At 31.9% G+C, this 26,696-nt stretch overlaps 1 protein-coding gene across 1 annotated transcript; it reads left to right on the forward strand.

Moving 5' to 3' along the window:
- LOC145738880 (ras-specific guanine nucleotide-releasing factor 2-like) lies at positions 1 to 22,571 on the forward strand. Its single transcript, XM_081993996.1, has 22 exons — positions 1 to 105; positions 2,338 to 2,406; positions 5,714 to 5,919; positions 8,425 to 8,643; positions 9,620 to 9,726; positions 12,772 to 12,919; positions 13,129 to 13,609; positions 14,039 to 14,232; positions 15,314 to 15,439; positions 15,529 to 15,767; positions 15,816 to 15,913; positions 16,033 to 16,133; positions 16,980 to 17,247; positions 17,558 to 17,899; positions 18,344 to 18,700; positions 18,753 to 19,408; positions 19,464 to 19,798; positions 19,858 to 20,065; positions 20,117 to 20,214; positions 20,264 to 20,546; positions 20,599 to 20,796; positions 22,380 to 22,571. The coding sequence occupies exons 2-22, from the start codon at positions 2,355 to 2,357 to the stop codon at positions 22,569 to 22,571; spliced, it is 4,908 nt and encodes a 1,635-aa protein (XP_081850122.1). The 5' UTR covers positions 1 to 105; positions 2,338 to 2,354.
- Positions 22,572 to 26,696: the final 4,125 nt, after the last annotated feature.

The following is a 26,696-nucleotide window of genomic DNA, read 5'->3' on the forward strand; positions in this document are numbered from 1 at the left end:
TTAGTCCACAGCATGCTTTCTGAATGCAAGAAATACCCAGCAGTGACAGCGCTCCGTAATATGTAAAACAGTTTCAACCGAATACGACAGCTGAGATATTCTGAGGTAAGCTGATGATTTATTACCTTTAGTTTTTTTCAATTTCAAGGGTAGTTTTAGTCATCAATTTGAATTGCGCGCCCGCTTTCACTCATAATTTTAACTTTTTACGCGGCAAGTGACGGACGGAAAAGTTTGCTAAACTTTTTTCTACGAGCTAATCTGTTTTACATTTGGCGCCATTAGAGGGTGTAATTAGCTTCCGATTAAATATTTAAAATCTTCGATCAGTCGGTAATTTTTCAGCGAATTCCTAAAATACCCACATGTGCTGCTATATTTGGGATAACTACGTAAGTGGACGCGTAACAAAAAATTTTGTATAAATAAAAATTAAAAGTGCAGAATTTTAATTAAGTGAATGTGATTTTATAGATGCATGTAATATATGAGTTCTATAATTATGTAAGATAAAATATTTAAAACAAACTTGCCCTTAATTAATCAGGGATGGGCAAACGTAATTAAAACTAAATATTTTTGTTAAAAACTTCCATAATTATATTTTACATGTTTGCTAGGGTTTAATCAACTTTTAAAAGTTTGATAATGATAATTTAATTAATTACGGCAACTATGTGCCTTAAACCCGCATAATTCACTAAATTTCAGTTATCCAACTTTTTAGCTTTAAATGGATTTGCATTACATTTTCCCGGAAAAACCGATGAAATTTAATATTGAAGTTTACAGTATTCCAGTACTAAGCAAAATATTCGGGAACATAATAAGTAAAATTTTGACGTATTTACACTCCTGTACAGGGTGATACAAATATTTGACGTTCAAGATTGACTTAGTATAAGCGAGGGGATAATATGAGGATTATCATAGATTATTCAGTATTATTGATGCTATTGGTATTATACCGGTATTATTGTCCAAATAATACTGATACTATATGTATTATTTCTTGATTATCGTATTATTAGAGATTAATCTGTATTACTTGGATTATGCCGTATTATTCAGATTATTATTAGTATTATTGCATATTATTAATATTATTTGGTGAGTGACACCCCTCGGTGATAAGGCTTTAAAATAAAAACTCTTTTTTTAATTAAAATGTACAAGAGTGTTAGTGTTAAAGAAAATGTCTGCTTGAAAAATCAGACACAAAGTTTCAGGCAGGATAATTCTCTATAAAAAATAAGTCACACCAGAAATGTACATCAATGTCAAATGTAAAGTATTAATATTTAAACAAAAACTTGTGATAATTAAAAACTGATTGAAATACCATGTTGTTTGAATAAAATCTTTTTCCAACTTTAACAAACCTAAAAACGATAACAACACAGGTCAAACTAGACAAAAAGGGTCACAAAAATTTCAGAATCTTCCAAGTATAATATTTTAAAACCAAGACAATTATTCTCATGGAAATGATATATAATTTACTAAGTTATCTCAAAAGAGATTCTAATTATTCTTGACATTGTTAATAGCGTGCAATGTGACAAACGTGACAATATCACCGAGAAGGGATTATTCTCCTGAAACTTTACCAAAGTCAAATGAAACTAATTTCCCAAATTCTACACGTAATCGCATTACAATTCTTCCGGCTTCCTTAAGTTTCATTAATCAGAAATTTGTATTTAATTATTAAAGTGTGGAAAAACAACAACCAAGTGGTTGTCTTCTCCTGTGTTATCTTTTTGTTTGATATATTAGTTGGTAATTAAAAATTTTGGTCTTTTGATAAACGCAATTAAACTCCACTTATTTGAAAAGAAAGTACATTAAACACTGTTGAAATTAAAGTAAACATTCAAGGTACTTAAATGTATATTTACTATTAAGCTGTTTCCTTAGGTTTACGTAAGCAAGACTAAGAATTTTCCTTTTAATTCGTTTGCGGAGGAAATGAAGCACCAAAAGAGATTAACTCCATTACAGAGTTGCAGTTTTTACATTGAGTCTAGAATAAATGCGATTCCGTCGAGAATTGCGTTAAAAAGAAATTTCTAGAATGGTAGACATTTATTTTTAAGAGTTTTAAATGGCACTGAGACTCTTTGATGGTAAACATCTTTTAAGACTATTTTATTTTAAGTAAACAACACAAAATTACAGGTATACCTCATAATTAATGCGTTTTGCTACTAAAATAAGACAGAGAGAATGGATCCATAATTTATTACGTTTCTCCAGAGTTCCGGAGCTTTCTGCTTATGCATTATAATCCACTTAGTTACAGCTTCCAAAGTAATTGCTGACTTTTATCTTTAGCAGTTTTGCCCCTAGCCATGTCGCTGAACACGGCTTCATCCACTCCATCAACCAGCATGGCGGCCCCAGGTAAGTATTATGTTTAAAAACATTTTAAGTAAAATTTCCAGCCGGCATTAATTTAAAATATGTGTAAAATGGGGTTGTTAGGACGAAAAAATTTAAGGGTGCTTTAATCGATTTTGTACGGAAAATCAATTTTAATAACTCTCGAAAGTCTGTTCGAGTTTAAATGGACAAACACATAACAGATAACAATTTGGTTTTTGCTTGTTTAATCCTTATGTATTTTTTGTCAATTTGATTGGCTATATGTGGACACAGTATAAATGCAAAATTCATGGTGTTGATGATTGCTTTACATTATCAAAATTATTAAATTGTTAAACATGTGTACCATTGGTCATTACTCTCTATTTGATGTTGCCTGGCCTTTAACACCTAAATTAATTTTCCGATGTGCAAATAACAAATTTTGAAATTTCCCAATTATTAGCCTTGAAATGAATACTGGCAAATGCAGTGGCGTAACTTGAAATTTCAAAATTTTCTGTATTTGCTCTGGGCTTTTGCAAGACTACAACAGATACACCACTGGGAAAATGTTTCAATAAAATTCGATTTTAACACAGTTTGAAACATTAACATTCACACCAGTTTACAAATCAACATTATGCTTACATTTTAAAGTGAAAACTGTTCAGTATTGTACATAGTTTTGATTGGTTTAGAACAATTGCCCTTTTATTCAGGAAAACAAGCAAATATCGCCAACGACAAAATAAATACGACAATTACGCAAACCGTTAGTGAATGTTTATATGTACGTATTTGAAGTCGTCCATAACGACTATTTATTCTAGAATGGAGTTTAGTTTGGTCTGAATACAATACGAACTTTGTCAAAAAGGTTTAATTATTATTGAAGTTCCTACTACATTAAACAAATAAATGGATATGAAACTAAATACTGTATTGTTAACTTATCCCACTGATTTGAAAGCCATTTTAAAGTTTAATGTCAGGAGGTTTGAGTGGCCGGATTTCAAAATGGAAACTGTTCTCGAGTTAATTTAATAATGCAACATGGTCCAGCAGAATATCCGAAATTGGCATAAAATGACACACAAGAAGCTTCTTATTGTGCATAACTACAAATAAAGCTAAACATGAAAATAATGTTCCTAAAGACATCACCTTGGTCGTTCAGGCAGTCTATTGTTTGTCTGACAACAAAAAGGTTTTGTGCTTGGACGTCCGGTGAAAAAAATCCAATAGACCAAGGGAAAATCGCACATTGTGTAGGTCTCATTTCCTTTTTCTATTAGAATAGAGCCACATTGAAAGACAAAACATATAAAAGGAAAATGCGGATAACATGACCGTGTAACGGTAATCTAGACGCTTTGGGAATAGTTTGTTCTTATTTTTTTCAAAACGCGTTTAGCTTTTCCGCAACTCAGTTGCGGAAAACTCAGCTATAAAATTGACAAGGTTGGACAAAAAACAACAAAAAGTCATTAAACCAAATTAAACCCACTTTCATCTTCTTGAAGAAATCGGACATAACTCCAAAATGAACTTTGTGAACAAACTTTTGAGATTTGATTTCTAAGCACTAAAGACTCAGTTTTGTTTCAGACTACATTAAAACTTTACGTTTGGTCAGATTAGACTTTTGTTGTTTTTGAAGTTTCAGGTAGATTCAGAATTTTAATTGTTCTCCTTTCGTTTAATAAAATCTGATTATAATTTAAAAGGATATATTTACAGAATTAACTGGTTGACCGTCATTTCAAAACCAAAACCCATTTTTTCTATTGTCATTATTTATAATAATTAATTATTTGTTGCATGAAATTTCGACACGACAGTTCAGAATAATTAAATCCATAAATAAACTCCCTCAGGGTGTGTCTGCTCATTATCATGTATTGCAAATTTTGCTTTTAATTTTAGTGAGTTCAGAAAATCAAATTTTACTGGTAAAACTCCAACACATTGGGTTTGATCAACATTACATAATTTTCCTATATTTCATTATTACTATAAATAGCAACCTTGTTTCCATCTCCAGTATTTTGTTGATATAGCCGCAAAATTTAACCTTAATAAGTTTTTTTGTAATTAAGACAGCTGTTATTCTGGCACTATCAAAGTTAAAGTTAATTAAAAACCCTTTTATTTCAATGTTTAATATAAGCGGTTTAAGATTATTTTAAACGTACCTTTCTTTGTACAGATGTTATTTGCGTGGATGTGGGCTGTGCCACGTTATGTTGAAAATAAGTTTTCTTTCAGTCTTATAATTAAGCCAAACTGTGAAACGTGTTGAAACAATAATAAATAAACCATGATCTTGTACTTATACACAACAAGTTCATCGTCCAATATTTATTTTGTTTACCTGAGGCGGGCATATGAAATTTACGTTAGATTGCAAATAAATATAAAGTCTATTTCATATTCCCTCTGAGAGAGAACTTCTGTATCGCTTACGATCATAATAAGAGGGGTGTATAAAGCAGAAGAAAATTCTGAAATATTCTATGGAGTTTATTTGTTTCAACCCACAAATGTAAAATAATACTGATAACCTGTAACCTAAAATCATCGACTCTTTGTGGAGGCACTTGCAATATTAATAATTTAGAATGACTTTTAAATAGAATTACTCACAACCCTGAGTGCTGCAGAAATTTCGGATTTCTACATATTGTAGATTAGACATTAAGGAAAATACGTTCTAATGAGTATAATAAATGAGAAACCTCCATTATTATTAAAAAATAACAACGTACCTACATAGTACAGCTGATAAAATGTGTGCCTCATTTACCTGAACAGAAGGGTGAAGAGATTTTAAAAATTCTAAATATAACCTTTGCACCCCTTCCTTAAAATACACCTGATGCACCCTTGTTTGGAATTAATTTGGATTATACTAGTTTGAAATAAATAATAATTAAAACATTCATCAATATGTGTGTGGAGAATTCAATACAATTGAGAATTTTCTATAATTTAAATTATATAAAGAGAAGATTTTTCCTATTTTTAAGTCTCAGTCATGTGTGTCTATTCTTTACATATTTCTCCACACGTTCCTTCAGTATGCAGACAAAATATTTAAAATCTAATTGCATTGTTACGTAACCATAATTAATAATTAGCTTTGTAACCTATTGGTTAAGCAACTACAGAGTCCGAAATCAACGGTCTTGTATCATTAACAGCAATGCCTGCAAATTGATATTTTGCATCAAAACTTCCATTGACCTAAACCTGTCAGACACCATGTTTCACTTTGTGTTACATATCTGAGTGGAAATTGCATTCTAACTTTAATTAACGTTGGTTATAACTGGTTTTTCAGAGCCGAAAGACCCTAAGGAGCCGAAAAAGTCGTCCACATCGAGTTCCTTGCTTAGTCCAAAGATGCAAAAATCCATTAAAGTTAACGAAACTCAATTACTTTTCTTGTCCGAGCGAGCCAATGGGGACGCTAGAATGCTTGGATCTTTGTGGAAAAAGTCGACATCGTCAGAAAAATGGCAGCTGCGTTTTTTTATTCTTTACCAGGTAAATTGAAATGTAATTTATTAACTTCAATAAGCCAAGCTAATAAGTACATCCAGAAAGGTTATTAAAGAAATTGGTGCCTTTGCGTTTGACGGCTTTTAATGAAATGGGACGCTAATTATTTTTCGCATTGGGAATTTTCTGACAAAAGTTAATAACGAGATTAAACAATAAAATATTTGTAAACTTAATTTACTAAACACAAAGGAGCAAATAATGAAAATCGCCCAAGAATGTCATTAAGAGTCTCTCGAAAGGCGGAAGTAGCTTAGTTCCTAGTAATTTCCTCGTGACAACACCTTTATTAATGACTATTTTTGAGAGATGCTTGTTGACAACAAATAATAGGGAAAGCTTAATTAACTTTATGTTGTTTGCTTAGTCGTGAATTTCTCAATAGTTTTATAAAGTTTCCGAAAGCTCTGAGAAAACCACTGAAGCCTAAAGATAATTAAACTTTGTTTTTGTGCTTTGATATCATTATTTAATACAAATATTTTGTTATTTCAGGAAATCAAGGATTTATTCTGTTGTGAATGGATGTGTCAGTTTTAGGCCGGGTTTAATTGATTTTTCCTTCTGTGTCCTAATAATAAGATTTTTTAATATCATCACCGAGATATAATTAACTTTCTTTAGATTTTTATCTCCTTCATATATAATTTAACACATTTTTTATTTGCTGGAAAATTAATAATGCATGGTAAACCATAAAGCATTTTATGATAAATACAATTTTCTGATTACAACCTCAAAACAAATAAGCTACTAATCACGCTAATTAGATGATCTGTTGTCGGTTTCAAAATATGCAAGTATTTGAAGGGAACCTTTAATAATTGCCTTAGGGAGGAACAAAACTTCAAGTTCGATAAAGTCAATTAGCAAACTTTAAGCTTCGAAGGCCTGAATGAAGTTTCCCATTCATTTCTAGAAAATCGTAATATAACCTTATTGAGACTACTTAGCTGAAAATTCCAGCTTCTCATATTACAACAGCAACGAGTAAAATTACTGCACTGCTAAGTAAGAGTTAAAACACAAAAGTAATCAAATCTTTAGTACTGGTTTTAGCTACTTCCACCGCAAATTGCTAGAGTTTCGAAATTCAACGTTTATTTAAAATAAATAAACTTTGTATTATATAGCAATAAATAATTCACTAATGCTTACCAAACTTTTTAACCGAGGATTGTATGATGCTTATTTATATTTTATTACTCAGAAATTTACGCAACAACTCACGGTGCTAGTTTAGAGTCTACAATATGACCACTGTTTTGTGTTGCTATTGATTTTATGATATACCAAAGAACGGACGTTTCCTTTCTCAGTTTTGCATGTATTGAATATGAATGTAAAGGGATCCAATTTTTGTGAAAAATGGTCACTGAATCTGAATGTAGCAAAAGCACAGTTAACAAAACGTTAACAATTTGATTCAAATGTTAGTTCTGCATACAATTACTTAGTTTTTACGACCACGAGTATCTAAAGTCCCTTCTGGAAAATTACAGTATAAGCCACACAAGTAGGATTAGTAGAAAATAAACATTCTCCCCAAATATCCAATTCAATATGACTACAACAAAAGAGTGTGTGTTATACAATGTTAAATTATGAATGATACTTTTTCTATGCTCAGTTTTCAACATGTTTGATCTTCGAAACAGTATGTATTATAATAAGAGAGTACTCCTTATATTCAACATCGCTCGACTTTGCAATAGGACTCCATCGTCTAGAGCTATATTAGCAGTAACACTTGTTGCTCATTAAACTGAGCAAACTAGTAAAATAAAACTCATATTCACCTCCCAGCGTTACAAATTAATCCAAATTGAATTTCGGTGTAAAAGCACCCCTAAAGTGAAATCGAACCGGGGATGTTTTATGAAGAGCATAATTAATTTTGAGTTTAATGCGCATTTTTATGGTCTTACGGTCTTGTTTGTTCTCTTAAGGATCTAAAAAAGGTAAATTTAAACCTGACATTATCGACGGTAAAGAAGAGATTATTTGATTTTTTTTTTCTGTGTGTGTTTTCCGACCCTGAAATCTGCCGAGGTAGATATCATCCATTAACGATGGAAGCGATGAACAAAATTAATTACATAACGTAGTTGAAAGCTTCCATTATAGCATTGCATCAATTTTAATGGTTAATTTTCTACTAACAACAGTTTTTTTTGGTTTAAGTTCCATACCCGCTGGAATTAATCTCGTTAGATTAATCAACTTTAATATATTATAACTAAAATTCAATTTATTGTTCGAATTGACATTATCAGTTTGCATTAACAAAATTAATCTTTGCGTTGATTGTGATGCATATACTTCACAACATATTAAATTATAGTTACACGTTAATTTCATTATTTTCATTTCAATCAAAGGGACTCAAATATAATTGAGCCTTTCCTTTGTTCGAGTATCCCAATAAATTCTGCTCGATAAATATTTCAAATCAAAATTAAAAATTAATCAACGGTTTGTTTGTTCCAGAACATGCTGTTTTATTACGAAAACAAAGAAAAAAAGGATCGTCCCTTGGGGGTTATTTTTCTGGAAGGGTCTTACGTTGAGAGGGTCATCTACACTGATAGCACTTTACTACCCCCCACACCTGAGAAAACTAAAGACAAGGACAAGGAGAAAGAAAAATCAGACAAAGTAGATAAAGAGAAGGAGAAGGAAAAAGAGAAAGATCTTGTGGATCGTAATGTGAGTATTGCTGGGATAATTTACGTTAATAATTAAGTTGAATCCAGAAAACTGTTTCTATACCGAAAAGGGGATATTTATAAGGGGAAAATTCAACGGGAAATACCTTTAGGTTTTTATTCGGGGTTTGGCAACTATTTATACAGATTCTGTGGGCGTTTTTATAGGTACAAATTCCCTGGGAATCTCTAACTGAAGTAAATCGATTTAGAGCCAGGGAGCTTTTACATTAGTATAAACAAACGTTTATTTATGGGAGTATTTAAGAAGTACCTTTAAGTTGACGCTTTATCAAAATCCAACAAATAATGTATGTTTTTTTTTAAGAATAGTACTGAAAGTTAATTAAACTCACTAGATGCTTCATCAAACTGTAGATAAACTCTTTTTAACTTTGTTGTTAGTCGTAACCAAATTGGTTGCAACTTGAACTTAGCCGTAACTTATAAATTGCTGATTTAGTAATTGTGAGGCTCAAAAGTTTGGATTGCCGCATGAACTAAACTTGGTACATAAAATTTGTATTTGTGTGTAACATTTCAGATGTTAAAGTAACTTATTTTTAAGTTTTGTAACCTGTTGTCTCCAAATCAAATTTTGAGGTAGAAGTGCTTTAATTTAATATCCTTCAAAGACTTAACCTAATTAAGTGCCAACAACGTTCACTTTACTGTTCCCGGTTTCAATTCTGATTCAGAAGCTTTTTGTTCCTATCCCAAAGTTTAGAAGGTTTACGATTTACCCTTATTGCATTAAACGCGGAATTAATGTTAACCTATAAAAGTTAAGATTTAAAAAAATTGTTGAAAGCAACAGATAGTTGTTTTCTCAAGCAACATTCAAACTCAGTTCAAACAGTTAAACTTTAAGTAACAAGATTAAATTGTTGTATTGTTCTGAGTGCACTGAAAGTGGTAAATGCAGTGGAAAATCCTTTAGAGGCAAGGTAACGACATTTATCTATTCTTTGTTTCAGTTTTGCTTCCAGATAAGCTTTAAGAAAGAATATGTTAGGAAATTTGAATTGTGTGGTCTCGCTGAAACGGAAACTTTGATTTGGATCCAAGAAATAGAAAAAGCTAGGTAAGTGATAAAGTTTTATTTATTGAGTTTAAGTTTTTGAAAGGATTTTTAAGAAGTAAATAAATAGATATAATTTACTTAGTGTTTAATTATTGGTGTATTTAGATTTGGTATGTTTCCAGTAAACTACTGAATAATAGTAAGTGTTAAGATAAGCAAGACTACATCAATAAATGTCATATACATTATATACATTTATTAAGGTAGTTCTGCTTGATTCAACACTCAGTATCAGTTATTTTAGTACGTGATAACAATTTGAATATATTTCTTACCATAATAACGTAACACTTGTGAACATTCTACTTTTAAGTAACTAACAATTTTTGTGCATAAATGAAAATAGATACATATAAAGACATAAAATCAATTATTCAGCACTTCTCGTAAATGCGTAATCAGATTGTATTGTATAACTGAAAAGCGAAATAAACGACCGGTCAATTTGATATTTCCAATTAGCACCATGTGGGTGAGAAATAATTTCCAGTTTCAAATTACACTATTTAAATTTGTCCGCTTGGATTACAGTTTAATGGCTTTTCAATACCTTTCGCATGCAAATTGTGCTATGCAGGTTTTGGACGTTTAGATCCAATCTCCTTTTCTGATAAGCATACAAAGCAGTTTTGATCAGTTATTGAAGTCCGGAAACGGATTAGCTGATGAATTAACTATGAACTGGCAAAACAAACAGCGATTCATGTGTGTTTTGGGGTTCGCAGATTTCAAATAAAGAAAAAACACAAAAATGCGCTTTGCATCTGTGCAGGGTAAATGGAACTGATTTTAAATTCGCTCCCGGTTAATGGTTATATACTCTCGTGCAAAATGAATCCTGTTGTTTTTTTTTCCAACATCCAAATTATTATTTTTTAGTGAATTAATTAGCTCAAAATTACTGAGTGAATTTGCTGTCACATGTAATAAAACTGTGACTTCTAATTGAGATAAACAGAGAAAGATTTAAAAATGTTAACAACATATAGATTGATAATCTTCTTAATACTGGAATTTAGCTAGAAAGAATAACACTTTGACTTTTTACAAGGTAAAACAGTATTAGTCGAATTTATTTGAACAGACAGCCCGAAGCAGAAAATCTAGACTTTATAACTGAAATTTATTGTTAATTAAGCACTAAAGTGTAATTGTTATCTTGAATGGAAAGTGGAGCGAAATTTTCCGCTTTTACATAGATTTACTAGTTAGATGGTGCACTTAAAAATAATTTACAATGGAAATTATATATCCGTATTAGGAGTAAAACTGAATTTCCCTCAGGTGCAGCTGTACTGTTTACGCTTGGCTCTGCAGCTAATGTGCCCCTCGAAAGAGCGTATCCCCTTGTGAATTAATTTTTCGCCCTCACGTTCTCCATTTCAAATCTGCATTATCTTACTTAATAAGGTTTTTGTTTACTTTACAAAATGTGTCCCTTTTTGACCTTTCTACGCCCCGACGGTTTTATAATGTTCTCATTTCCAAATTACTGAATATATGAAGAATCAGGTAAAATTTGACGATCAATAACTTCGTTAATGCTAATTGGATTTTTCAGTACTGCTTTACTTTAGAAAAGTGTATTCTTTAATTAATACTGAAATAAAGACGATTATGGCTAACACAAAATATTAATAATTTTGTCCCATTTAGTATTTATTTGTCCCGTGTTCAACATCCAGGTATTTTAACAACTGTGCAACGTTACAAAAAATATGTTTTTCTCTTCCAATAATAGAAAATCGACATTTGTCCTTTATTTCTATATTTTTAAAATGATACTTCAATGAGCAGTGGCCTGTAAGTAGGTCGGTTATAGCCCTTATATCTGTGCCGTTTAAACTGAAAAATTGTGAGCTTGGTTTGAGCCAATCTAGAAAAATAACACTTTGTATTAAAAAGTAAATTGCATTACCAGACTTGGAAAATTCTTAATTTCATTCTGATAAGCTGATTAAAAACGGTCTTGCTTCCATAACAGAAAACTCAAAAGTTTGTAAATCGCTATTTTATAAAAAGTGCTTTTAAACTCCAACCGTTAACAAGTCATCAATTTAAGTACTTTTGAAATTGTGTGGAAAGCCATAATAAAAGAATCAAATAACACAGTGAATAGGGATTTCGAGCTCAATAATTTTCAAAGTGTTTTGGAGCTTTAGAGCATTTTAATCTGAATGCTCTTATAATTTATTACCGATTAAACGCACTTTAATCCCAATAGAATTTTTTTTACAAACAACAAATAAGTGTATTTTTACTGTGGTTTGGTGAAACCATTAATCCAAATTTAAAAACAGTGAGGTAGATTACATAAAATAAAGTTTCATTCTTTACAATATTAAATTTTACCTAACTCTGGCAAGAAGAGTAAATGATTGTAGTAATAATTTCCAATTATATAAACACAATTAGTTTAAAAACACTATCAATATCGTTGATAATTGGATTTATTCTGTGAAAATGTATAACTTTGTGAGAACATTTTCTAATTTTATGGATTATCAAGTTACCTAGTGGGAATATTTCCTTTAACACCTAGAATTCCTGTAAATCTGTAATCGAAATCTTGGAAGATATTAACTGAAATAAAATAACTTTTTTGAACGTTTTGGTTCTGGGGATTGGTTTATATAACAAGGTTTCTTCTTATTATAAACAAAGGTAAAGAAATACAACAACAACATAAACTTTATCCACCAAAGGATTAACTTTGGAAACTTTTGATAAAAGTCACAATTTTCTAACAAAATATAACAATTAAGACTTGTGTCGAGTTTACATAACTCCACTGGGGTGGTTTTAGGTTACCAAACGTGAAAGGCAATTTATATTCCATCGTAAAAAAAGCTTTAGGGAATTGTCGAATGACGTTAAATTTAAATGTTTTTACGTATTTGACGTGGGTTGTGGCAAACATAAAAAATCCAACCCCCCAACGATAAAGTAAATACATTTCTTTTAAAGAAATTTGCCTCTGTGGTAGCCGAATGTATTAATTTTTCTCCAAAAAGGAATTAATTTAGAAAGATTTTTATTTTTCAGTTTCAGCAAACAACATCTGGAAATGCAAAAGATAACCGCAAAACATTTGCATATTATTCAGGTGGTAGAAGCGGAACAAACTGCTAAATGGCAATTTTCACTACATTGTGAAGACTTGTATGCTGAAATGAGATTTTTAAGAGAAGAGGTATTTAATTTTGCATGAAACTTGTCCATCCTAGCGTCCCACCCTTAGGTTATTTTGCTACTGTTTTCGCGTAATAATCCCTAAGCCTTTATCTACTCCCTCAAAGTTTGTACTAATTCCGAATAACAGAACAAACTAACCTAGTTTAATGAATTAAAATAAAGTTGGTGCAGTTTTTAATTACTCAACTTTGAAATTGTTTGTTTTAGTTAACTGCACTGAAACGTCAAAGACATGTAGAATGTTACAACAGTCACATGATCCACACTTGCATGAATGTCGAAGACAATTCATGCATATGTTGCTTGTATGAAGATTTGCAAGGGGACGAGGAAAAACTTGCGAAACTCAGAAAAGTGCAAAGCTTTTTTAGGGGATGGTTGTGTCGTAGAAAATGGAAGCAAATTGTGGAGCAATACATTAAAAGTCCTCACGCTGAACGACTAAGAAAGAGGAATAACTTAGTTTTCCAGCTTGTTGAAGCTGAAGAAGAATATATTCAACAAATGGAAGTGTTGATAACGGGCTTTTTAAGACCTTTTAAAATGGCGGCATCATCTAAAAAACCACCCTGCACTCACGATGATGTCAATTCCATTTTTCTAAACAGTGAAACCGTGTTTTTTTTACATCAAATTTTTTTGAAGGGTTTAACTGCCAGATTGGAAAGTTGGCCTACCCTCGTATTAGGTAAGAACAGGTTTTGTTTGTATTTTCTATGTAGAATATTACAATTGCATTTTCTAAATCAAAATATGTAGTTATATACAATCAGAGAGAAATGCTGTTCACATTTAATTATTCAACTTTGATATTTCATTTTGCATGGAACGTGTTTTTATTTATTTATGCACGCGGACAGAAATGGAAGCCGCATGTGAACTCGTCTCGTATTTTTATTTCGTTATATTCGTATTTTTGCAGTTTAAATTACCTAATAAAACTTCATCTAATGCAATTTAAATTTAAAATAGGAATTTCCGCGCCAATTTACATAACATTAATAAGATTTATCTAAATTGCGACAGTATTAAATCGAGTACGGTTTGTTGTATTCGAAAATTGGGCTCTTAAACCTAAATGAATCTACAAAAATATGAATTTTGACGACGTTTGCAGGTGATTTATTTTCCATGCTATTGCCGATGCTAAACATTTATCAAGAATATGTGAGGAATCATCATTATTCTTTGCAAGTATTGACCGAGTGTAAGCAACATCAGGCTTTTGCTGCCACTTTGAAAAGGCTCGAATCGAAACCCATGTGTAATGGACGAACTTTGGAAACTTACCTAACATATCCTATGCACCAGGTATTTTATTTTGTACTAAATAATTACGACACGTGTAACAACCAAAAATTCGATAATTGCATTGTTCATGTAGTGAGTTGGTTTAAATGACCACATTTGGTTGACTAAAATATAGAACAAAGCTGTTTCAGTAATGTAGATATGAATTTATATTATTCAGCATTTAATTGGTAATGAAGTTACTAACTTAGGACACGTGTTTTCACTTAGGTAACACACTAAAAGGAGTTTTCATGTCAAGTTGCTCTTAAGAGAATACTGCAAGATAGTTAAGTTTAAAAATTGTGACTCTAGAAACACGAATTCTTGGTTATTTATGGTTGCTTACTTAACATCATTGGTGCCAAATAAAATCGAAAATGTATCACTAATAACTGACTCTGAAAATCGATAATTCTCAATTAGATTGTAGGGTGTTCAAAATTAAGACACTCCTAGAATCTTATAAACAACCTGACTGATTACAATTACTTGTTAGGAAACCGGTAACATATACGGAAAATCAAACTAAATTAGGATGACATCACAAGTTCTAAATGTTAATGTCATAATTGTTTTTAGATCCTCTGACAATATTAAAATGATTCTAGAGGAGTTTGGCTTTTTTTATAATGAAATAGTTAAAATTACTTTGTGTGTGACTTCTAGCAGTATTAAAATAAGGTTATTTGATGGCTAGAGGAGTTTTGAGGTTCTTGACAACTTTAAAATGATTCTCGAGACATTTGATATTTATTATAGATTATTTGATTAGAAAGGTGGACAATGATAATTGTGAATATTACGAGAAGCGACTTGACTTTTTAAAACCCCCTACACCCCCTATAGGGTTGACCAGAGTATAGAATGATATTTTACCAAATATACTGTAATAACTGAACGTTATAAAATAACCCTTAAAAGCTACTGTGTGTACTGTTGGTTATTGTGAATTGGCCCTGTAGGATATTTTTCGGTGTTAAACTTAAAAGAGTCAATATTTACGTTTTCACGTTCCCAGTAATTAAGTCAAGTGCTTGAACTCGCCTAAGGGCAATACACCCTTTAAAGAAAATTAAATATCCTGAACAAACTGTTTTAGATTCCGAGATACATAATTACGCTTCACGAATTGTTGGCTCATACGCCATTTGAGCACGTGGAAAGAAAAAGTTTAGAAGCAGCACAAGTTCAGCTAGAAAATTTATCAAAACAAATGCATGACGAGGTACGTTAAAAGGCTTTTGGAGACGTTTTAATTTTTAAGCAGTTTTATTCTGTTTGATACAAAATCCATTAGCTAATGTTGTTTTTAAGGTTTCCGAAACAGAGAATCTTCGCAAAAATTTGGCTATTGAAAGAATGATTATGGAGGGGTGCGACATCTTGCTGGATGTAAAACAAGTTTTTGTTAGACAGGGGTCTTTAATGCAAATTCCTTCAGAAAAATCTAAAGAAAAAGTTACATTCAAAGGATTCAGGACTATAACCCGTCCTGATAAAGATGCCATGAGGCAGTGCTTCCTCTTTAGTTATCATTTAATCATCACTACAAGGTAAGTTTTTTTTATTTATGAATTTAGTTAACATATTTGCAATCATAGAGGAAGTGATGGCAACTTATATCTAGTACCAAAAGTAGGGAAGGTACCTATGAGTGACTCTATTCTCATTGAAGAACCTAGTGAAGACAATCCATTAGGTAATTTAGTATTAATTAAATTGGGTTTATGCGGGCTAGTTCAAACTAACTTGAACTTTTCCTGTAATATATCCACTAAACTAAAAATAGTTTCTAATATTTTAAAGGCTTGTTTACAGATCGTCCAGGATCCACGTCCTCAATAAACACAGAGCAAAACACATCCTATCAGGGTCGGGATTTCAAAATTGTAATTGACAATAGGAACCTGGAAACCCCGGTAAGCTAAACAGGAAGATGCACCAATTAATTCCCCCTAGTACTTGTTAAATATTGCTCCTTTTGGTTCAATTATGTTTCTTTATGTCGTTGGTTTCAAACTTCGCCTATAGGCTTGTTTTTCTAAGTTAAAGTTGAACGTTTCAAACGTGATTATACAAAAAGAATCGCTATTTCGTGTTGGGAAATTGTAAAAAAATACCTACCCTCCTTGACAAAATCTCCTGGGGTTGGAAAGTTGGAAAATCGAGTTTTCAAGACAGCTGAAGTAAGTTAGGAGATATTTATTACTTTTTAATATCGCGTCTTGTATTCTTTAGGTTTACATTTACGAGAGCTAGGAAATTTATGCTTAAACTGAGATCGTGGTTGAATTTTAATACTACGTACCTGCTTTTATTGATGAAATATTTGTCACGAGTGGGTAGTGGTTAAAAGCCCTCAAACTGCCAGAATAAATAATTGAACAGTCAAGATATCCTGTGGGAAGATATTAGAGGTTGGAGTTTCCTAAAAATGTATTTTTGGAGCAGTTAAGAAATGTTATGAATTTAAGCAACCTGAAGAGTTGTCCATTCACCATGTTATCAGAAATAGCAGTAATAACTGTAGAACTACACACACACTATTATAATATACAGGGTGTCGCAGAAAAAAAAACGGAAAGAAAGTCAAGTATCCCAATGTTGTTGCTGTTGGACAAAAACCTAAATTTTTAAAAGTAAATTTCTTGAGTTTGTTTGAAGAGATTAATGACAGTGAATTATTAATTATGTATTCAAAACATTATTCACTGATTTCCACACCAAATTGACTGTTACCTATAAAACATATTTAACTTTTCCAGATGGTTATCCACTTTGTGGCACCTACAGTAAATGACAAAGCAGCTTGGATATCTGATATAGCCGCGTGTATAGACAACGCACAATTCAGCGAAATTTGCAAGCCAATCCTGCCAGAAACTAGTTCGATAAATCTTCCTCAGTATATTAAAAATGATCCACGGCTATTTCACGATGAACCAGATATCAAATTCTCGAAAACTTTAAATTCCTGCAAAATACCCCAAATCCGCTATGCTACTCCAGATCGGCTTCTAGAAAGACTTACTGGTAAGCTGGTTAGCCTCTAAATCATTTAGATGTGTTTACATTTTTCCAGATATGTAATTAATATTTGTAGTGTATATTTTCATGTCGTCAGCATGATATAGTTTAGACTTACACTTCATTAAGCGTCATGTTTTTTTTATCCAATCCCCAGGAGCACATAAACACTGATCGAATCATCTTAGGAAGACTTTTTAGTATTTTGCCCATATTTTGCATGCTCATCACCATCACCCTCGTTTCTAGTTAAATCACAGGTAATACTCAATGTATCCAGTAAAACTTTGAGTTTCAGCGCCATCTCTATTTTTAGATCTACGTTTCCTTTCCATCGACTTTCTGAACACATTCCTTTTAACTTATAAAGTGTTCACTGATGGTCTCACAGTGCTAACAGCTTTAAAGAGAGTGTATTATGCTAGTGCTGAGAAAGAAAGAGAAAGGATGACAGACTTTATGCAAACTAAAGACGATAACACCCTACAGATTTATGACGATTATAGGAGAAGGAGTAGTCTTTTACAATTTCCTTTTAGAAGAACCAGTGGCGCTAGCTCAGTTTCTGGATATTGTTCTGAAGCTAGCGATAGAGATCGCTCATGTAGCTATGACTCTCAAGGACAGAGAATTTTTAGAAATACTCTGTTGACAAAACGTAAGTCCGAAAATCATCTGTGATTCTGAGTGACCAGATTTACACACAATTCACTTGAAAATGATTTAAAAATTGTCAGTGAAAATAATGTCTGTAAAGTATGAAAGACCAGCAAATTTGGTCACTACAACCAAAAAGATTATAACTACTAGCCAATTTTAACAACCAGAAGTGTAAAATTGTGTGACAAGTGTTATCTTTTTTGAAAATTATTAACGCTAAAATTATCCTTAAACTAGATATTTTTGTTTTAATTGGCCAGCAGGTTACCTTTCCATCTTAAATGTTGTAATGTCTTATACCCCCCCCCAAATTTACTTTAAATCACGAGAGCGTTAACCTAAACTTAATCAACTCACTTAATTAACAGCAATCAAAATCAGTATGAGTTAACGTTACCGTGATATTACAAAAAATCCATATCTTACAACTGCACAAATTTAGCTTTGGCAGTCAGATGCAAGTCAGCCAGAAAGAGACCGAATTTGCAAGTGAATTGGCCTGTTAACGCAAATAAAGTGTTTGTCCGCTGCGACTTAATATCAACCAAGCATCTGACAGATACCACCAAAGCTAAATTTGGGAAGTTGTACACTTCTTTCGCTGTAGATGAGGAGGATGCAAGTAGAAAGCCTTCGACTTCACAACAAGCCACTCCAGAAAGAAAACGGAGCTCTTCTAAAACCATTTTTATTCAAGTCAATTCATATGATGAGAGTTGCGAAGAAGTTGAAGAAAAAAATGAGAAATTGCTTGAAGTTCCTAAAGTCGAAGCTTCTAGCAGCTCAGAGACTTTAGCTGGTATGTCAACCTCAAAAAAATCGGTTTTACTAAACTCACAAACTTTAAATAGATGTAGGTCCAGACCCATGTGGAAGTTGCGGTCAAGAGTTACCAGTGGATAAACTTACAGTAGAGCAAAGAAGAAGAAGAGATATAATAGAAGAGAAGAAAGTAGCCCGTAAAAAGTCTGCTGAACTCAAAGCATCTGAACTCCGCAGAAAATCTGACATTACGGCTGAAAGAAAAAAGTCGGTTTTATCAGACGACGCTAGAAAAGCATTAATTGAAAGACGTAGATCTGAAATTCCTGAAAGAGTTAGATTGGAAGACCGTCGTAAAAGTGAATTCGTTGAACGTAAATTAAGCAAGTCCATAGATGAACGTAAAAAACCTCCTTTGCTCGAAGACCGGAAAACTACTATTATGCCAAAACGTCCTTCAATATCTATTGAAGAACGCAAAAGATCAGTGGATGTTGGTACTGTGAAAATTAGTGAAGAACGTCGCAAATCTGAAGACGAAGTAAAAAGGAAAAACATCTACCGACACATTTCTTCACCAAGGCCTACAAGAAAACACAACAAGGAAAAAAGTCTTTCATTTGAAAGTGACATTCATCCTGAAGAAGACGCCCCTGAGCCAGAAGATCGAATTGAGGAAAGCCCAGACCACATTGCTAGATCTTCCATAGCTTCAGTCCAAGCCTCCACTCAAGTAATTCTAGGGGTGAGACACTCAAGCGGATTAATGACAGTTTTAGCACTAAAACCTTAAATTCTAGTTCTTCCAAAACTTCTATCAACGCTCACAGAAAGAAGGAGAAAGACGTGAAACTCATGTTTCCAGCCGCTCTACTACTGCCAGATCAAGTTTCCAGCATGAAGCTGTTACCAAATCTCCTAGTAAAGCTGGAATTGTTGTGGGAGGCATAAAACATGCCAAAAGAAGGAGCAGCTCTTCGTATGCTAGCACTGCTTTTGCTATTGCTACATGTGCCGCTGATAATCCAGTTGCTCTTCAATATCAACAGAGACAGATTATTGTAGAAGATAAAACCAAGTCTTTGGAACATATTATTTCTACTGCAGCTACTATGAGAGTTTTGAATGTTTTAAGGTAAAAATTAACTTTAATTGGTTGCTCTGAGTGTTCTTAAGGTATAATTATTACTGTAGGCATTGGATTTCAAAGCAAGGAAGAGATTTTGAGGTTAACAAGGAATTAAAAACCCAAACCAAGGACTTCCTGGAGGAAATTCGTTGCAATCCAAACCTCACATCTGCAGAGCATAAGGCTGCTGCTCAACTTTTGCTTTTGCTCGAAAAGCAGGATGAACAAGATAAAACTGTAGTTGATTTGGTCAAACTCCTTAATCCTCCTCCAGTAAGTCGACAGTAAATTCAGTCAGTTAAATGTTATTGAGTTGTTTTATAGGAGCCAAGTAGAGAAAGAATTGATAGTTTGTCGGCTTTAGAAATAGCCGAGCAGCTGACCTATTTAGATCATCAGATTTTCAAACAAATTCAGCCTGAGTAAGTTGACTTAAATCACTTGATTGGGTTTGATTAATACTGATTTCAGGGAGTTAATGAAAAATGTGTGGACTGGTGATCAAAAAGAGATTAAATCTCCGCACGTGGTGATGATGTCAACTAGGTTCAACCACGTGTCTCGACTAATAGCTTCGGAAATTGTTCGTAAAAATGACATAGGAGCCAGAGTGGAAACCATAGAAAAATGGGCTGCTGTAGCCGATATAGCTAAATGCCTACACAACTTCAATGGAGTGCTACAAGTTTGCTCAGCCTTTACTACTGCGTCAGTATTTCGTTTGAGACACACATGGGAGAAAGTTTCTAAAACGGTAAAGTTTCATCACAGTTAATTAAACTATAAACTACTAACTGAAGTCACAGGCAAAACAATCAATCGAGAAGCACCAGAAAATGATTTCTTCAGAAGGCAGATTCAGAGCTTTAAGGGATGTAATACACAAATGCGATCCTCCATGTGTCCCTTATCTTGGTGTATATCTCACTGATCTGTCTTTTATTGAGGAAGCCACAAATAACTACATTGACGATACTTTGCTTAACTTTTCCAAGATGAGAATGGTAAATATAAAATACTTATTTTATTTGTTTTAAAAAATGTATTTACCAAAATATTCGAAACCTACATTATCATCTTAATATTACTGTTATTTAGCGTCTAAAATTTCTATAATAAAACAAATATGATATGAGTGGATAATACTGCTTACATACTATAACTAAGTAAGATGCATTGAGCTTGTGCACTGCCAATTTAGTCAAATTAAAATAACGTTACAAAAATCAAGTCAATCAAAATATAAATATTGCTACCTACTCATCTAAAGTCCGTTCCATAAATTAAATTTAACCTTAATCTATTCAATCAAGTAAATTAAAACAATATTAGTAAAGCTTTGTGCAACACCTGTCGGTTTAATAATTTCAACACATCTAAGGCTTTTGCCACTGTAGCAAAAAATAACAGGTAATATTTAGAAAATTTGAATAAATGTTATTTTTTTCCAACTTACTCAAAAGATCATAAATTGATTTTGAAATTAAATAAAAAGGGAGTTTTTAGTAAAGTTTGCAAATGACAGTCTAGATGTGTCTTATCACTAACCTGAAACTAATTCTAATAATAAAAAAAACTTATCAGATATAATAAGCAGGTTATAGATGTAATATAAAATTATAAATACCCTAAATAAAAATACACATACTTATACTAAATAATACGTAATAAGGAATCACTGGTGATGCTCGTCTCTTTGACTATTTTTGTACACTCCTAAACCTAATTTATAGTACTAGTAAACTTAATTTACACTAATTCTAATGAGTAAATATGAATTTTACTACTAATAATAAAAGCAAGGTTTCTAACATGCTCTTCCTAAATTTAAAAAAAAATGTATCGTTACAAAAAGGTACTGGTAATTATGAGTTAAAATACGTGGAAAGGACATGTTAGAAAGCATTATCTAAATAAAACTAATACGTTTAATATTAATTATTGTATAAAATAAAAAATAAATAATTAAGCAAATTAAAATAAAAAGTGGACGGACTATAGATAAGTCTTGTAAAAGGTGGCGAATTAATTGAACGACGTTTTTTCAGTCTGAAAGTATTTGCAAATCTCAACTGGTATGAAAATAGTGAAATGAATTTGAATTTGAGAAATAAGAAAAATTAGAAAAGCTAGAAAACTACAGTCATGTCATGACGTTTGTTATGTTACTCGAACGTAATCATTATCCATTTAACTATATTATATTAATAAATTGCCGTTGGCCACCCTGTATAGTGTATTTCATATTGTTTTTTTAATTTATATATATGAGGGTCTTGGTGTACAAGGTGAAAAAAAAAAAAATTTTTTGTCTAAAAACAGTAAAAGATATTAAATTTAATTAAATTTTTTGAAAAATTATTAAGTCTACTTTGAATATTTATCAATTACCAAGAACTTCATATACCTATATAAAACCAATTTGAAATACACTGTGTGTTCAAACTATACTAATTAGTTCATTATATAAGCTTAAACTAGTTTGTTCCTTAACAATTAAAATGAAAAAATGAATCTCAATAAACACTATTTTAACTACTTAAAATTAAACTTATAGAAGTAATAATACTTATTAAATTTATTTTAGATTGCCCATGTTATACGTGATATAAGACAGTACCAACAGACATCCTACAAAATTGACTTGGTCACAAGAGTATCCAACTATTTATTGGATCCATCTCTGTTAATGAGCGATGATGATTTATTCAGCTATTCTTTGAAAATTGAACCGAAAACCAATCGACTTTGTTCACAATCAAGCATCGGTAAAAGTTAAGACATATTATTGAAATATTTTGAGAAGGGCTATTGCATTGGTCAATCGACGATGCTTCAACAGTTTTTTCTGTGTTGAGGCATTGTTAATTGTTACTGTAACGTCCTGCTCAAAATCCTCTTCTCTCCTCTTTCTCACTGATTGAGTTCTATGGTAAATTTTATGATTATTGCATTGTATTTTATTTTAGGAGGTCTGGTACCATGGTAGGACGACTAATTCTGCAATTTCGAGAGATATTTCAAAAGGGTTCTAATTGAAAATTTAAAATTATAATGAGTTTCAGGACTACCTTAACTATGGATGTCACCCCTGTTGGATATTTATCCTGGATCCCTCATGCTCTGACCTGAAATTAAATAAATGTTTTAGAAACTTTGTTCAAAATAATATAATATGTATTAATTATCATAGTTATATTGGGTGTCACTAACTACTTTATGACTTAAATGTATATCTGTGACTTTGATAGACCAGGTTTTATTGCCCTTTGGCTATTATTCTAAACTCATGTCATTCATGTTTTTCAACAGCCATATATCAATAAATTGACTATAATATTTTTGTCAAACAGCTTTAGTGTGCTGATAGTACAGAAGAAAAATTTCCCTTCAAAACTAAAATTACTAAAACTAAAAACTTTAGCAATAGTTTCGTCATCTCAATGTTTCATATACAATTATTTAATGGCCTAATATTCTAACTATATGTACTAATCAATAAATGTGATGTCTAACCTAAGATTTCGCCCATTTTAATATTCTTAAACATTGCTGAAAAATAAGACAATCAGCCCAAACCAGTACAAATACATTATTTTATACATTTACACACCAGAGAAATACTAAAGTAAAATTTTATTCTTTACAACCGAAAATATTAAAATGCGTGAAACCTAATTGCATGTATTTTTAAATAAATTCTATATATCGTATATCATATAAATGTAGGGGAATATATTTTTTGTAAAACTATATGATTGTTCTATGGTGACTTTTTGGTTGATGTGAAATATATCAGTTATTTATAACTAGATCTATACTAAACACATCATTCAAAACGTCGAAAAAATGGGAAAGTTTATTTTTTCTAATTGTACAATGTTCATTCATATATTTGGTAAAATCTCCACTGGTAATGGGAAAGAACTTTTTAACCAAAAAAATGTATTGATCTATGCAGATGATTAACTATATGAAGTACTATTTTAATACAAAACTTTGAAGTAAATATAAGTAATATATACCTACCGTAAGGACTGTCGTAGGCCCTTAAATTACGTCAGTATTTAGTTTGCTATTTGAACTCTGAATATTGTATATACAGTTAATATGGTCAATTACCTGTGATTAATCTTATACAGAGTGAGATCAACGAAGAAAACTGTGACAGTGTGACAACTCGTGTTTGGTCTACTCTGTACTATTTACTATTCTTCATCTTTCATATAAGTATTCAATTTATGACTTTAAACGTAAATGTACTTGGCTGATTAAAAAGCAGTCACTTTAAATTATCTAAGTGTTCCCTTGTGATAATAATGAAATTCTTGGTATACAGGGTGCATCAAAAGTATTATAATATTAAAAGCGGAAGAATTCCAGATAGTGACATGTTGGTAGTATTTCAGAGGTTTATTTAATACGTAAAAAAGTGCTTCACTGAGTCAAAAAGACGTGTCCTGTATATTAAGCAGTGTTTATAATGGCTATACGTCTATCCAATGTTTGTGATCTCCTTCCATTAAGTCCCTCCTTTTGGAATGGTTTTTGTGCCTATTTGACGTTAAAGTGCTCAAATTTAACTTCATGGATTACCAATCCTCTGTTAAAGTCCCTTAGTGTTAGATGACTTGTTGTTATAATCAATGTTTTCCATTTAATCGTTGTTTGGTACAGAGTTTTTATCCCAAAAACTTTGTACAGCCAAATCTTCATCGTTAGTAAAGTAAGTATATGTGATTACCACTCAACACGTTACAATGCAATGCTTGACTCAACTTATGTCAATTTTTGGTATTTCACTACTAATTAACATTGCAATGCAACGTTGAAGTGGTGATATGCATCTCGTTTTGATTGTCTTATAGTTCTCACCAACAGAAAAAACAGGAAAACAACACATTATTGCGTTTCATTCAAATGACTGAGTCCGACAGTATTTTATGGCTTTAAGACAATATATGTATGCATATCTTTTGATAGTGTCTCCAATTTTTAATAAATTCCTTTTAAGACGTTTAATGATTGTTAATTTCTTTTAAACCCCTCTCCCATAGAATATGCATGTTTTTCTTAAACAAGATTCGAACTGATACACACCTAAAAAGCCTTTTAGGTTAAATTGAATAGGTACTGCTGCTAATAGCTTGCCATACTGATAATCATATCAAGATGACAAACGTTTGGTTATCTCTCTTTCTCTGTTCCTTAGGGTAATGCTATTCTAAGTTAATCTGATTGCCAGAAGGGATTGCTAGATGTAATTATAGTTTTGATATTACTTATTAAGGAGATGACTAATGTTTGGTAAATTAACTAAAAGTGTGCCAATAGGGCATGAAATCATGTTAACTTAGGATGTTATAGGAAAGTGAAAAGTTTTGGTAGCTTCCCTGTAATTTGCGCACAGTTTTATTACAAATATATTGATTACCTACACCTCGCATTTAATCTAAACGTGTTCAAGAGAAAGACGGTGTGATTGAGATTTAAGATTTTTTGTTATACGAGGGTTAATGTGAATGTACGCATTTCTGACAGTTTTTCAATTATTACGATTCTAAAGTCACCAAGTTCTGCCTGACCGACAAAAAAAACCACGTTTCTTAAATATTGCAACAGTTCTCCAAAGATGAGCAGGGAAATTAAAAATTAAATAAGAAAATTAATAAGTACTTAAACATTATCTGAAATAATGATTGGTCTCCCTTCTTCCCAGTTTTCCATAATAACCGAGAACATAGCTTGATTTCCCCAGAGGGGTTACACAATCTGGTTTAAAGAATTGTTCGGATTATGACAAGGGGATTAAGACAGACAAATCAGGTTGTAATTGCAATAATATGTATTTGGCTTACCAAATTGTTTTGTAGGTTGCCTCTTGGAGATATCTGATAAACAACAAAAATTAGTAATGACTGACTAGTAAAAAGAACCTACTTACTTTAGTAAGCAGTAATGTCCATCTTAAGCAGTTAAAAGATTTTAATTAAGGTCAAGTATGGTTGATGAGGGTAGTTGTAAGAATCCTGGGAGTGATCCCAAGGCTGCTCCTCTTGGAACATTTCTGGATTTTTTGGTGGCTTCACCGCTCTGAAATAATCATCAAAAATTTAGTGCATGAGTATTTGCAAATAAAACTTAAGATATTTAAACTTCATGAAAAGTTAGAGATCTATTGAGAAACCAGCTTCCTAGTGTTTGCGTACTCGATTGCAGCGTATGTAGGCGGACTAACTAATTATGTTTCTGCGGATCTTCAAACACAAACTTCCCGAATTTCGCTAATGTATAGCTGAAATTATTATATTGAAACCGAGATATCTGATCAGCATTCATTAGGGACGCTTGAAGCAACTAAATACGTGTTTGTCATAACTTATGTGCAATCTGGAAGAACTTTCTGTTCCTCTTAGTTGGATTACAATTATTGCAGTTAATCCGTCTATGCATGACCTGGGTTGTTTCGGCCTACTGACCAGATTACACTATCGTAGATTGGTGTGGTTGGCAATTAGAAAGGACGGTTAATAAATAACTTCTTACCCTTAAATAAATTAGTTTAATATCTAAAATGAAATAATCTTGTTATGTGTTTCCGTAACGTTATTAATCACAGCGACGACACGAACCTAAATAAAGATAGATGTTTCGTAAGTTTTCATTTAAATTATTTACGTGAAATTTCAGTTTCCATAAAGCTGGATTCCCAGGATACATTCATATTTGGGTGCTTTATTGGAACTCAGTTGGGTATTTTAATTAATACATAATTTACGTATATAACCCAAGAGTTTGTTATCTACTCTCTAGAAGAGGGTCTAATCACTATGTAACTTTAAGTGGTAATTCCAATAATCATCATAAATTTAGCTTGAATATTAACGTGCCAATACACAATCAA

This window comes from Ips typographus, linkage group LG16 (genome assembly GCF_016097725.1).
Source record: "Ips typographus isolate SLU linkage group LG16, UJ_Ityp_2.0, whole genome shotgun sequence".
Taxonomy (NCBI): domain Eukaryota; kingdom Metazoa; phylum Arthropoda; class Insecta; order Coleoptera; family Curculionidae; genus Ips; species Ips typographus.